This window comes from Aethalodelphis obliquidens, unplaced genomic scaffold, assembly GCF_003676395.1.
Source record: "Aethalodelphis obliquidens isolate GAN/ISIS:26980383/991018 unplaced genomic scaffold, ASM367639v1 scaffold8, whole genome shotgun sequence".
NCBI classification, from domain to species: Eukaryota; Metazoa; Chordata; class Mammalia; order Artiodactyla; family Delphinidae; genus Aethalodelphis; species Aethalodelphis obliquidens.
In genome coordinates this window covers 11,604,439-11,618,385 of record NW_020837952.1, presented here as the reverse complement: position 1 = coordinate 11,618,385, position 13,947 = coordinate 11,604,439, and the positions used below count along the sequence as shown (strand labels likewise).

Sequence of the window (13,947 nt, the reverse complement as noted above, 5' to 3'; positions counted from 1 at the left end):
ACACATTTACATGACAGAAGGGTGGTATACCCCAGCTTCACAGGGACAGAAGCTCCTGCTCTCAGGACCCTTCCAGAATTCACCCTATGTATCTCTTTATCTGCCTGTTCATTGATATCCTTTAAAATATCCTTGCTAAGAAATTGGCAAAAGTAAGTAAAATGTTTTCCTGGGTTCTGTGAGCCACTTTATCAAGTTATTGAACTCCAAGAAGGGGTCGTGAGAACCTCCAATTTGTAGCCAAGTTAGACAGAAGTTGTTGGTAACCTGGGGATCCACTACTTGGGACTGGCATCTAAAACAGGGGACAGTCTCGCGGACTGATCCCTTAACCTATGGGGCCTGTGCTAACTCTGGCAGATATCAGAATTTAATCAAAATGTAAGACACCTGGCTGTCAGAGAACTGGTCAGTGTGGGAAAAATATCCACGTTTGGTTACAGAGGTATTGTGAGTGTGAAAGTAAAATACAGTGTGTTCTTCCTAGAACATGCATATACTGGTCTACTTGAGGTGTCCCATAGGGTCTCTTCATTCTTTTTTCTTTTTGCTCCTCTGACTTGATAATTTCAAATAACCTGTCTTCAACTTTGCTGATTCTTCCTTCTGCTTGATCCAGTCTGTGGTCTATTTCTAGTGAATTTTTTCAATTCAGTTATTGTATTCTTCAGCTTCAGAATTTGTTTGGTTCTTTTTTATAGTTTCTCTTTGCTGATATTCTCATTTTGTTCATACACCATTTTCCTGACTAGTTGTCTGTGTTCTCTTTTAGCTCTCTGATCATCTTTGTGATGGTTATTTTGAATTCTTTGTTGGGTAACTCACTTATCTCCATTTCTTTAGGGACAATTTCTGGAGGTTCATTTTGCTCCTTTGGTTAGGCCATGTTTTCCTGTTTATTTGTATGTCTTCTTATTTTCTGTTGAAATTTGGGCATTTGAAAAAACAGCTAACTCTTTTAGTCTTTATGGACTGGCTTTGTACAGGGAAAGATCTTTACCAATCAGCCCAGCTAGAGATTTTGGGGTCCTCTCAAACCTTTTCTGTCAATGTGTCCTCTCTGGGCTTATGTGCGTAATTTCCCAGCTAAAGACGTTTGCCGAATTCTACTCAGGAGCTCCCCCTGGTGTCTGTATGTAGTACTGCAGTCTGTGGTGCTTTATCAACTCAAGGTATTGGTGCTTCCCCTGGTGTCTGTCTGTGTTACTATAATCTCCCTGGTGCTGTGGCAAGCCACAGGGCTTGACTTTGATCTCAGCAGGCCCCCAGGCACCCAAGTATGTTGCTGCCTTTCTTTTAAGTGTCCAAGAGTCAGCTGAGACAAAAATCAGTCCCTTGGGCAGTACCCCCAAAAGTCAGGACATTGGTTGCATATTTCACCCTTCTTTTCCACCTGTAGGAGAAGCCATAAGTTGGGAATTTCCCTTGATCGTACCATGCTGTGCTGTGCCAGGAGTGGGATGAGGTACAGTGGGTAAGTGCAATGGGTTTTCCTACCCACTCTAATGAACCTTTTCTTAGCCTTGGACTTGCCTGGGGTGCTGTAATTTCTAAGCTGGTTTCTAAAGTTCTCACAAGGGCAATCTGTTCTGTATATTGTTAAGTTGGTGTCTCCATGAGGGGTAGAGTGCCTGGAGCTTCCTATTCTATCATCTTGTCACTCTGCTGTACATTTTTTTAAAAGTTTCTTTGTGGATAGAAACAGACTATAAATAAACACAATACAGAAAATATAACAACTGATAGGTAAAAACTTTCCATCTTTAGAGAAACTAATCTACCTTTCTTAAAAAAGAACTTTAAAAGACTCTTAAACCCTTGGCACCAAGCCCTGATAGTTTACAGTTCCCTAAATAGCAACACATTCTTTTTTTTTTTAATTTAACTTTGTTTTTCTTATATAGCAGGTTCTTATTAGTTATCTATTTTATACATATTAGTGTATATACGTCAAGCCCAATCTCCCAATTCATCCCACCACCATCACCCCCCTCCCCGCTTTCCCCCCTTGTTCTCCATACGTTTGTTCTCTATGTTTGTGTCACCATCTCTGCCTTGCAAACTGGTTCATCTGTACCATTTTTCTAGATTCCACATATGTGCATTAATATACGATATCTGTTTTTCTCTTTCTGACTTACTTCACTCTGTATGACAATCTCTAGGTCCATCCACACCTCTACAAATGACCCAATTTTGTTCCTTTTTATGGCTGAGTAATATTCCATTGCATACATGTACCACATCTTCTTTATCCATTTGTCTGTGGATGGGCATTTAGGTTGCTTCCGTCACCTGGCTACTGTAAATAGTGCTGCAATGAACACTGGGGTGCATGTGTCTTTTTGAATTATGGTTTTCTCTGGGTATATGCCCAGCAGTGGGATTGCTGGGTCATATGGTAATTCTATTTTTAGATTTTTTAAGGAACCTCCATACTGTTCTCCATAGTGGCTGTATCAATTTACATTCCCACCAACAGTGCAAGAGGGTTCCCTTTTCTCCACACCCTCTCCAGCATTTGTTGTTTATAGATTTTCTGATGATGCACATTCTAACCAGTGTGAGGTAATACCTCATTGTAGTCTTGATTTGCATTTCTCTAATAATTAGTGGTGTTGAGCACCTTTTCTTGTGCCTCGTAGCCATGTGTATGTCTTCTTTGGAGAAATGTCTATTTAGGTCTTCTGCCCATTTTTGGATTGGGTTGTTTGTTTTTTTAATATTGAGCTGCATGAGCTGTTTATATATTCTGGAGATTAATCCTCTGTCTGTTGATTTGTTTGCAAATATTTACTCCCATTCTGAGGTTGTCTTTTTGTCTTCTTTATAGTTTCCTTTGCTGTGCAAAAGCTTTTAAGTTTCATTAGGTCCCATTTGTTTATTTTTGTTTTTATTTTCATTACTCTAGGAGGTAGGTCAAAAAAGATCTTGCTGTGATTTACGTCAAAGAGTGTTCTTCCTATGTTTTCCCCTAAGAGCTTTATAGTGTCCGGTCTTACATTTAGGTCTTTAATCCATTTGGAGTTTATTATTGTGTATGGTGTTAGGGAGTGCTGTAATTTCATTTTTAGCAACACATTCTGAAATGACTTGATTTCCTACAGTATTGCCAAACAATGTATTAAATATATTATAGATATACCTCACGTGGCCAGAAATAATTATAACTACAGTGCTTATAAAGACTAGTTCTAAATGCATTTTACATAAATGAACTTGGAATAGGAAAAGAACATCTATGACAAGTATAACATAAATATGGAAAAAATCTTTTTTAAAAAATAGTCTCCACAGAATTTAGTATAAACTACCGATACGGTCTAATAGTTTGTTATGTTGTTGGTTATTGCTAACATGTAGCAGATTGACTTTTCATAGATGATCTATAACCAATTTTTTTTTTTTTTTTTTTTGCAGTACACGGGCCTCTCACTGTTGTGGCCTCTCCCGTTGCGCAGCACAGGCTCCGGACGCGCAGGCTCAGCGGCCATGGCTCACGGGCCTAGCTACTCGGCGGCATGTGGGATCTTCCCGGACTGGGGCATGAACCCACGTCCCCTGTGTCGGCAGGCAGACTCTCAACCACTGCACTACCAGGGAAGCCCTCTTTTTTTTTTTAAATTCTTTTTTCTTGTGATGAGAACTTTTTTTTTTTAACATTAATTAATTAATTTATTTTTGGCTGTGTTGGGTCTTCGGTTCTGTGCGAGGGCTTTCTCTAGTTGCGGCAAGTGGGGGCCACTCTTCATCGCGGTGCACGGGCCTCTCACTAATACGGCCTCTCTTGTTGCGGAGCACAGGCTCCAGGCACGCAGGCTCAGTAGTTGCGGCTCGCGGGCCTAGTTGCTCTGCAACATGTGGGATCTTCCCAGACCAGGGCTCGAACCCGTGTCCCCCACACTGGCAGGCAGATTCTCAACCACTGCACCACCAGGGAAGCCCTAACCAATTACTTTTGTTAATTAAAATTAAGGTAAAATGCTGAATTTGACTTAACATAAAATTAAAAAGAAACATACCATCATATACCATTTTCTCTGAAAAATATTTAAGAGTCAATCATCACATTGAAAGAATTATGATCTGGAATATCACAACATACCTTGCATCCAAAAATTTATGCAAAATAGATACAATATTAGACTGAAAGTAAAAATTGATTTCTTATGCTAGAATTCACCAAATCTGATAATAGGCCATCACTCTTCTTTACATACATTAAAAATGTCACATAAACATAAGAAAGGGAAGAATGAACTTCTGAGTACCTAAGAGAATACCTATAGGTACTCGAAAAAAAAAGTTTGCTTAACTGAAGTGAAAAAGCTAAATACATCATCTTCTCAGAAGAGACTTCATGCGATTACACACACACACACATATAAAAATTAGCACTTACCAAAAGACTGTAAAATTGCTTAATCAGAACAGATACTACTCTCAGCAAACGCATGCAGATAGGAAAATATGGTTTTTCAACTGGTGCTGGAGAAGATGAAGTGCTGGAACCTTGTCTGAACTTTATATTTGGAGAAAAGAGCTTTATCACAAGAGGACATACCCTTTCTTTGAGGAGGAAACTAAATTCCTGATGCTATTTGCAAAGATTAAAAAAAAAAAGAAAAAAAAGAAGAATTAACTTAGTTTGTACTTAATGCTTATAAAACAGTCTCACAGTTAATAATAATCTTTAATAATCAGTATGAATAATTTAGCTTTATTATAAGTTTATACAGTTTACTATTTTACCATTTTACACACAATTCTGAAATTAGTATTGTTCTTTGAGAATATAAGATCAAACAATATTTCAAGAAGTTTTAAAAAGAATCTAAGTTCAACATTTAATAATTTTGGAATTAAAACGATGTTTATTACTAGGAATTTTAATTTTAGTAGGACACTAGCAATTAAAAACATAAAGAACAAAAGAAAGAAAATACATTACACAAATTCAAACAGATAAAGCATTTAAATAGGCAGCTGACAAAAAAATCTGATTAATAAAGTATAATAAGTTATATAATTCAGATTTTATTTTGCAAAGATAATTCTATTCATGCATAGAAGATTTACTAATTAATATTTTGTTCTACTTAGATTGCTTGAACAGAACACAAAAAGCTGATAAAAACACAATGACAAACAAGCATAATTATTTTAAAGTCTGGGAATCTTGCAAAGAATTCTTAAATTTTACTTAGAATTATGGCATATTATGCAGAAAAGCTCCCTTAACCTATTAATGCCTTGACTATATTAGCCAAAAGTAGTCCCATTATACTGACAATACAAAGTCCAGTCTATATTTAATGTCTAATCTCAAATATATATTATTCTGTTGTTTTAAGCATCTCAATTTCATTGAAGCCGCAAAGAAACAATAATAAAAATCTACCAATCTAATCCTTTAATCTTACCAAAAAAAGGAAAAATAAGGCATAGAGCAGTTTATTTGTTCAGAATCACAAAATTTGTAAAATGTATTTTTTAAAAAAAATCAGGTTCATTCAAGGAAAAAAATCAGTTTCACTAGAGAAAAAAAAAGAAAGAAAACACAGATAAGTAAAAAATAAAAGCTTTGCTTCATCTCACCTCCCAGAGATAAGTTAGTGAGTCATCATTGTTGACTCCAAATATATATCCTTCTAGTCTTTTATATCCATTTTTTTAAACATCTTTATTGGAGTATAATTGCTTTTATATCCATTTTAATGTACTTTTAATTCTTCCCCCCAAAAAATGGGATCTTAAGAGTTAAGTGATTTGAAATTCTACTCTCAAATCTACAGTAGTTTCACTGACAAAATGAAAAGCATAGTTAATCCGTTTTCATACTTTATTAAATAACCTTAGGTATTGGTTAATTCATAAATATTACAGACAACTCTGAAAAGTTTTATCTATTCACTTTTCCCCCTCACTATTCAACTAGCTGCAACTGGGTTTCCTCCACAACCCCCATCAACCACTCCATCTCCACTGAAACTATTCTCATTATACTCATGATCTCTGTGGACAAACACTGCCCTTTCAGTCTTACCAAATTTCTTTGAAGCACCTGACATAACTGATTACTTGGTTCATCTTGAAGCTTTCTCTGCTTTTGTCTTTTATTATGCCACAGTCTCTCAGATACATTCCTACATTTCTGGCCCCCATGTTCTTAGTCTCTTTTGTATGCTCATCCTTTCATGCCCAACCATTTAACAATGAGGTTCCTCAGAGCTCCAGAATATCAGGTCCTCACTTCCATATGTTATCGCCATAGGTGATCTCATTCACTCCCATACCTTCAATTAGCAACTATATGCCAGTGAAGTTTAAATTTATAACTTTAGCCCAAAACCTTACTTCTGAGCTCGAGATGTATAAATTAAACTACCATTTTGTGTACACTCAGGTATCTCAAAATGAGTAAGTTCAAAACTGAATAAACTATCCTTTCTAGCAAAAGTTCTGCCCATAGAGTATTCCACCTTAGTAGCAAGCAACACACTGCTCAAGCCAGAAAGCCAAAAGTCATCTTTGATTAGTAAGTATAATTAGTCCTATAACTCACTGATTTTATTTTGAAGAAGGTAAAAGACTGCTTTTTTTATTCACATTTCAATGATTTATTCAGCATTTACTTGCTGACTGTTTAATATGTACCAAGCACTGTGCTAGGTAAAGGAATTCAAGGTTAAGTTCGATTTTGTCCCTGCCCTTATAAAGCTTATTTTCTAAAAGAGAAGACAGATCCTTTCTTAGAGCCACTGCTCTGGAATATTCTTTTCCTATACTACCTATTTCCCCCAACTAACTACTCTTTATCTTTCAGGTGAAAGCTTCATAGCCTTCATTCATCACCAACTCTCCACCAGGTTTGGTACCTATGTTACTCATTTCCATAGCACTTTTTATACTTTTCCCTCACAGCACTCATCATGGCTTATCATTCAGTTAATGTTTTTCTTCCAATTAGATTGGTAAGTGCCGTAAGGGCAGGAATTTTATCTGTCTTATTTAAATTCTGTATCCTTGACACTGAACACATGGACTAGCATATTGTAAGGGATTGGTAAATTTTGATTGGATGAGTGAATAATGAGTGAATGAAAGCAAATATTTCTCTCTTGAAGAAAACTTTGTAGGTGTAAATTTTAGGATCTTACAAAGAATAATTCTTTTTTCTCCTCTGCATTATAGCAGGAAGAATAAAGTACAATAGATTATGGGTACAATAAATCTGGAAACATTTTTTCAAATCTTTTCCTACAAAATTAAAAAACATAATCCAAACTATAGACATTTCAAATTCAAATTCATTGTCTATGGCCATACCACCCTGAATGCACCCGATCTCGTCAAATTCAAATTCATTTACAAATTCATTCACTCATTCATTTAAATATTTATTGAACACCTGTCATATGCCAGGCACCACTACAGGCACCTATACAACAGTGAACTAAGTCCCTGCCTCATAGAGCTTACTTTCCTGTAGGGGAAGTGAGATCAACTAATGTACAAATACATATGTCAGGAGGAAATAAGTGATACAAAGAAAAATAACAAGGAGTAAGAAAGACAAGGGTGCTGCCATGAAAAACAGCCGCCATTTTACACAGTGGTGAGGAAAGTTTATCTGGTAGGTTGACCATTGAGTAAAGACCTCAAAAGAGTAAGAGAACAAGCCATATGGGAGAAAAGCATTCCGGGTTCAGGAAGCAGGAAGTACAAAGGCCTAGGAGCAGGAGTCCACCTGGGTCATTTAGGAACAACAAGAATGACAGTATGGCTAGAGGGTGAGGGCACTTACAAACTATGAAACCTTAGACAAATTATTTAACCCTCTTAAAGTCTTAGCTTCCTCCTGTGTAAAGTAGGAATAACTGGTACTTCTCAGGCATTTGTGCAGCTTAAAGAGAGTATGATATATAAGGAATTTAGCAAAGTCACAGCACGGAGTAGGCAGTCCAAAGTGGTAGCTGTTACAGCTATCAGTTTATACAAGATGATTAGTCGAGTTGTATCTACACTTATCCTATACTAATACAAGAAAGGGAATCATCAGTTAATATTGTTATCATTGAAAGCACTGAACAGTTGTCTAACACAGACCAAAAATTATGAACCATGTAGTAAAAGTTTCAGTCCCAACTCTTGGGCTAAAGGACCTTCTTTCTACTTTTTTCTCACTTGATTCACACATTTTTAGGTAAAAGCAAGGATAAAATAGATGATTTAGGGAGGGGCAGCATGGTAGGGAAAGGAGCTAGAGTAGTAGTTAAAAGTTCTAAGTTTTTGTTCAAGATCTGCTAATAACTAAAGAACCCCATGTAAATCACTGAATCACTTTTGGACTTTAGCTTCTTACAAGTAAAATGAAAAGTTTGAATTCTTTCTCACTTTTTCCCCTATTAACCTTCTGTTTTGAAATAGTCTGTATAGCACATTAAATTTATTAAGCATTGACGACTTCTTTTTTCCATTTAAATTATGTTAAAGCACAAAGCTGCATACAAACAAGTAAAAAAATTAGTGACAATTTTTTAAGGCTTTTAAATATTATAAAAATAGCTCACGTACCACATTCCTCTGTACACCCTTAGATTGGGAAATGCTTGACTAGACACTCTAGGAATTCCTTCTAATGTTAAAATTTCAAACTGCTTGGGCACAACAAAAATTAAGATATCAGCAAATTATTATATGTCTAAAGTCTAAGGTTATAATTTTTTGCATTTTTTAATGTGGGGGAAAAATACATGTTACTCTCTTGAAAAGTATCTGTGAAAAAATTAAAGATTAATTTTGTTGCAAGATACTACAAATGGCTTACTTGTAAAAAGACTTGTGGAAAATCATTCAAGACTGACTCAAGTAATTCGAGGCCAAATGTTCGGGTCATTTCTGTCATGCCTACTAGCCAGTAAGGGGCATCAGCATTAACCAACTGACAAAGGTCCTGGGAAAATAAATCAAACAATGAATAAAAAATAAATAAAATATTTCACATGCTGGAATGAAATGTCCTTTCATTTTACAGTTCACAAAAATTTTTTTAAAGTATCTCTTCTTAAATAATAGGTTTTACTCCTTAGAAACTAAGTACTGGTAATTCAAATTTTGATTAATTGTATAGTTGATTATGTAAGTAAACTAAATATATAGAGTGCACAGATAAGTGGTTATTCTAACATGGTTTTAATGAAAAACCACTTAACCCTTTAAACAAAATTAATAAAATTTTCAGTGCAGGTTAATCTTATTTTATTCACGACAAGTAATGTAAAAATCAGGTATTTGCATATCAAATTACATTAGGTAGAACAGAAATTTAGTACTTTAATTTTCCTATTAAAGGAAGTATTTTATATGACTAGTCATCCCTAATATATCTAGTCCAGGGTTTAATTCATTTTATTTCCTTAAAGTGAAACATAACATTTCATCATGTTAATTAGCTATAGATGCTCTTTAACGTTTTAGAATTTTTTTTAAATACAGGTATCATGGGCTTTTCAAAAGTTCGCTTTACCACTTAGCTTTTACAGAAGACCTACGTTAGCACCTGTTTTCTCTAACCAGAAGAAATCTGAAGAGGATTTTCACTTTTACAGAAAAAAAAAAAGAAAAAAAAAGGCAAAAGTGAAAATCGTGTCAGCACTTGCTTTGCAGCGAGCCCATAGTAGAGGTAGCACACACCCCAGGCAGCAAGAGTGGTACTGCCAAGCTCTTTCCCCGGGAACTACACTCAGCATCTCAGCATCAAGCTGCCATAGCTTTGAACTGTGTCTGTGAGCATCTGTGCTTTATCTCGATCTATTTTGTGCATTCATTAGGTAATTGTGTACTAAGGTAATTGCTTTTTCACTTTAGGCCATTTTGCCTTATGAAAGGTTTCACAGAAATGTGCTACTGTCAGATAGTGGGGGTAACCTGTACCTCTTTGACACTATAAAACTGGACAATTAAAAAAAATGACGCTTAAAAAACTGAATCAGATACAAAATTCCAAAATCAAAAATTCATACAAAACTATATTGTATAATAAAAATTATTCGTATAATAAAAATTATTCTTATCAACTGAAATACCTGGAAAAGCATATATGCATCTTTAGCACAAGGTTTGAGGGTACTGACAGATCTTCTGTTACTATTTCCTTGGACTAGTACTGGTTGTTCTACAACATCTGCAATCAAAATTAGAGGGGTTTTAGGAGTTCATAATGACCGTTAATAAATCATATATACTGTCCAAAAGGTATGCTTAAAATAAATACTTATTTATAGAATTATAAACTTTAATAATAACTTCAGAACCATGCCTCCATAATGGAAAGAAAAATTGGGAATCCCATTTTTACACAAAATGCCATAAAAATCACTCTTCACTATCTTACATTCATTTTAATAAACTTAGTATCTTTACACGTACATTTGATTTTCTCAGTACCCCTTTCTCCAGTCTCTTTATTTCATGGATTTAAAATCCACATGATCTTTGAATGTACCATTAAATATCAAACATATAAATATTTATCACATGGTTAATTTCTCTATCATCTCTCCATCTTCAAAAGAATTAACTGCTTGATCTGCCACAAGTACTATGTCAGTCACAGGTATTGACTAGCTAAGAGTCAACTAGAATGGGGCGTCCCAATTTCTTTGAATACTAAGAAGATATCATTCCCTGTAAGCTATGACAGCCTGTTTTGAATAAATGTTGACTCAATGACTACTTGAAAAGAAAGAGGTTCTAAGTATTTTCTACCTTATTAGAAAGTATTAAATGAGATATTAGTCTTTAGAGACACACAGGCAAAACTACCAATCCAGAACTTATATTGAGATTATGAATATACAAGACATTCAAACTGGAGAACTGCCCTGTTTTATCCCTTAAGTTTAATTCCTTAATATTCCAAACTGCTAGAATTCCACCTGCATTTCCCCTAGGAAAAGTGAGACAAAAGTCAGTGGGAATATTCTAATAAACCAACAGACTAAATGTCTGAAACTGAATGTGAAAAATCTGACCAATGGTTAATTTCAGGAAAAGTGAAGCAATTATTAGAGTAGGCACCATTATCATTACTTACTAGTATTGCCGTTTTTTACCAGTATTACCAAAAAAACACCAAATGATATGAAAGATTGCTAATATCAAGAGTTTAAGGGGAGGGCTTCCCTGGTGGCGCAGTGGTTGAGAGTCCGCCTGCCGATGCAGGGGACACGGGTTCGTGCCCCGGTCCGGGAAGATCCCACATGCCGCGGAGCGGCTGGGCCCGTGGGCCATGGCCGCTGAGCCTGCGCGTCCGGAGCCTGTGCTCCGCGACGGGAGAGGTCACAACAGTGAGAGGCCCGCGTACCGGGAAAAAAAAAAAAAAAAAAAGAGTTTAAGGGGAAAGAAAAAACTATGTAAAGGGAAAAAAAAGTTTAATCTTTTGTTTCTTGACTCCATAAAACAGAGAGGTTGCTCTTGGTAGCACCTTATGATCTTTTCAACTGATCATGGGAAAAAATTTACTTTTCATCCAATAAGGGTTAACAAATGAAAAAAAGGTTAAAAGTTATCAAATTATAAAAATTATAACAGAAGCATAGTATCTGTAAGCTCTGTGACAGGACATGTTTCTAAGTTTTTAGGAAATGTTGTAAATCACAAAGAAAAAGATGCTAAAAATTACAAATATTTGATGAAAATATGAAAATATTAAACTTTACATTATATAAATAATCTTGATTAATACATGTTAATAGGCAGAGACAAAGATTCACATGAGGGAAGCTCACTCTTGGGAATTTACCCTAAAGAAATAATTCATATGGAAATATATATGTAGGAAGACACTCAAAACAATACTAAACTATTGAACACAAGTAGTTCATTAAATTATAGAACAGCCACAAAATATAGTGCAACCATTAAAATTTCAATTACAAAAATAACATGAAAAATTCATATAATGTAATGTTTGGCTGAAAATACTTATAATGCAACATCTGGTGTGAAATGTGAAATTATCATCTTCGATATGAAATTATGAATATATTAGAAATAAACATGGAAAATAGAGTCCACTTCTTAGGGTGATAAAATTATGGGGGATTTATCTTTTGAATTGCCATTATCAATAATAATGAAGTTAAAATGAACAGGCTTTTTTTAATTTTTTGTGTGTGGTACGCGGGCCTCTCACCGTTGTGGCCTCTCCCATTGTGGAGCACAGGCTCCGGATGCGCAGGCTCAGTGGCCATGGCTCACAGGCCCAGCCACTCCGCGCCATGTGAGATCTTCCCGGACCAGGGCACGAACCCGTGTCCCCTGCCTTGGCAGGTGGACTCTCAACCACTGCGCCACCAGGGAAGCCCTAACAGGCTTCTTAAAGTATTCTAATTTTTAGGTAGCCTAAGTTCATAGGGGAATGGCTGACAATCAATAAAAGAGAAAAGCATGGATGTTAGAGCCACCCACTGTCAAAAGGAAACAACTTTTTTCACTTTACCTCTGTGTCGTTCATCTTCAGCAACCATCCTCTCAAAAACAACAGTAACAACTTGTCGCACTGTAGCAGCAGCTGTATTATTTGTAATATTATCTTTTGTGAAGTGTAGTCGAAAACAAAGAACAATTGCCTGAAAAAACAATTTCCATTTAGTGTGAAATAAGATTGAGGAACATGGTTATTATCTTTATTTTATCTGATGTAACCCAAAATTAAATAATTTGTTTTGCTGCTTCAATCACCTACACTAAAAGTCTCACTCTTTCATATAATAAAACTACAAAAAGCTCAGCATTTTGAAATAATTCAAACTCTCAGTAAATACACAGACACATAAGATTGACCAAGGTAATGTGAAATACTCCTTTCACAATCTCGTTCTTTTAACATGTATATAATAATGTGTTGTGCTTTTATTTTCCCAGAACTTTTTTTTTGCGAATAGCAAGTACTCAAACTTTGTTGTATCACTAAATCACCTGGAGAAATACTATATAAACTTGCTAAGCATAAAAATGAATAAAATAATTTTTAAAAAAGGAATCATTTTTTCTTTTAAAATCAACTTTATTAAGGTATAATTTATATACAATAAACTGTATCCCTTTAAAGTGTATGATTTTATGAGTTCTGACAGTTATATTCACCTATGGAACTACTGCCACAACCAAGTATAAGACATTTCCACCATCCTAAAAGTTTCCTTGTGCTCTTGCAGTCCATTTTTTCCTCCACCCTTGGCCCCAGGTAACCACCAATCTGCTTTTATCACTATAGATTAGCTGGTATTTTCTATACAAATAGAATCATTCAGTATGTGCTCTTTTCTGTTTGGTTTCTTTCACTTGTAATATTTGTGAAATTCATCTACGTTTTTCTTTGTATCAGTAATTTATACTTTTTTATTCCATGGTATGACTATACCACATTCTACTTATCCATTCATCTCCTGATAGACACTTGGGTTGTTTCAGTTTTTGGCTACTGTACAAAAAACTGCTGTGAACATTCACATACAAATCTCAATGAGGACATGTATTTTCATTTACCTGGGTAAGTAAACACCTAGGAGTGAAATGGACAGATCACATAGTAAGTATAAGTTAAAATTTTAAAGAAACTGTTAGTTTTCCAAAGTTGCTTTACAATTTTATATTCCTGCCAGCAGTATGTGTGAGTTCAAAATTATTCCATATTCTCAACAACATTTGATATGGTCAATCTTTTTAAATCTTAACTATTCTAATGGGTGTGTAATAATATCTCCTTGTGGTTTTAATTTGCTTTTCCCTGATAACTAAAGATTCTGAGGCACTTTCCATGTATTCATTAGTCAGTTGAATAGATTATTTCATAAAGTGTCTGTTGAAATCATTTGTCCATTTTTTATTGGGTTGTCTTATGAATGAGTTGTAAGAGTGTTTTCAATAAATTCTAGATAA

At 35.2% G+C, this 13,947-nt stretch overlaps 1 protein-coding gene across 5 annotated transcripts in view; it reads right to left on the bottom strand.

The window, feature by feature from the left end:
• MON2 (MON2 regulator of endosome-to-Golgi trafficking) overlaps window positions 1–13,947 on the bottom strand; it is a 124,189-nt gene that overhangs the window by 84,290 nt on the left and 25,952 nt on the right. For 4 of the 5 annotated variants that reach the window (XM_027106888.1, XM_027106885.1, XM_027106886.1 and 1 more), the window contains 4 exons: window positions 12,506–12,635; window positions 10,089–10,186; window positions 8,831–8,956; window positions 4,403–4,597 (listed from right to left, as the gene is read on the bottom strand). In XM_027106888.1, coding sequence (XP_026962689.1) covers window positions 4,403–4,597; window positions 8,831–8,956; window positions 10,089–10,186; window positions 12,506–12,635 — 549 coding nt within the window. Of the gene's footprint in view, window positions 1–4,402; window positions 4,598–8,830; window positions 8,957–10,088; window positions 10,187–11,098; window positions 11,206–12,505; window positions 12,636–13,947 lie in introns of those variants that run through there. The other variant, XM_027106889.1, reaches the window with a different exon arrangement.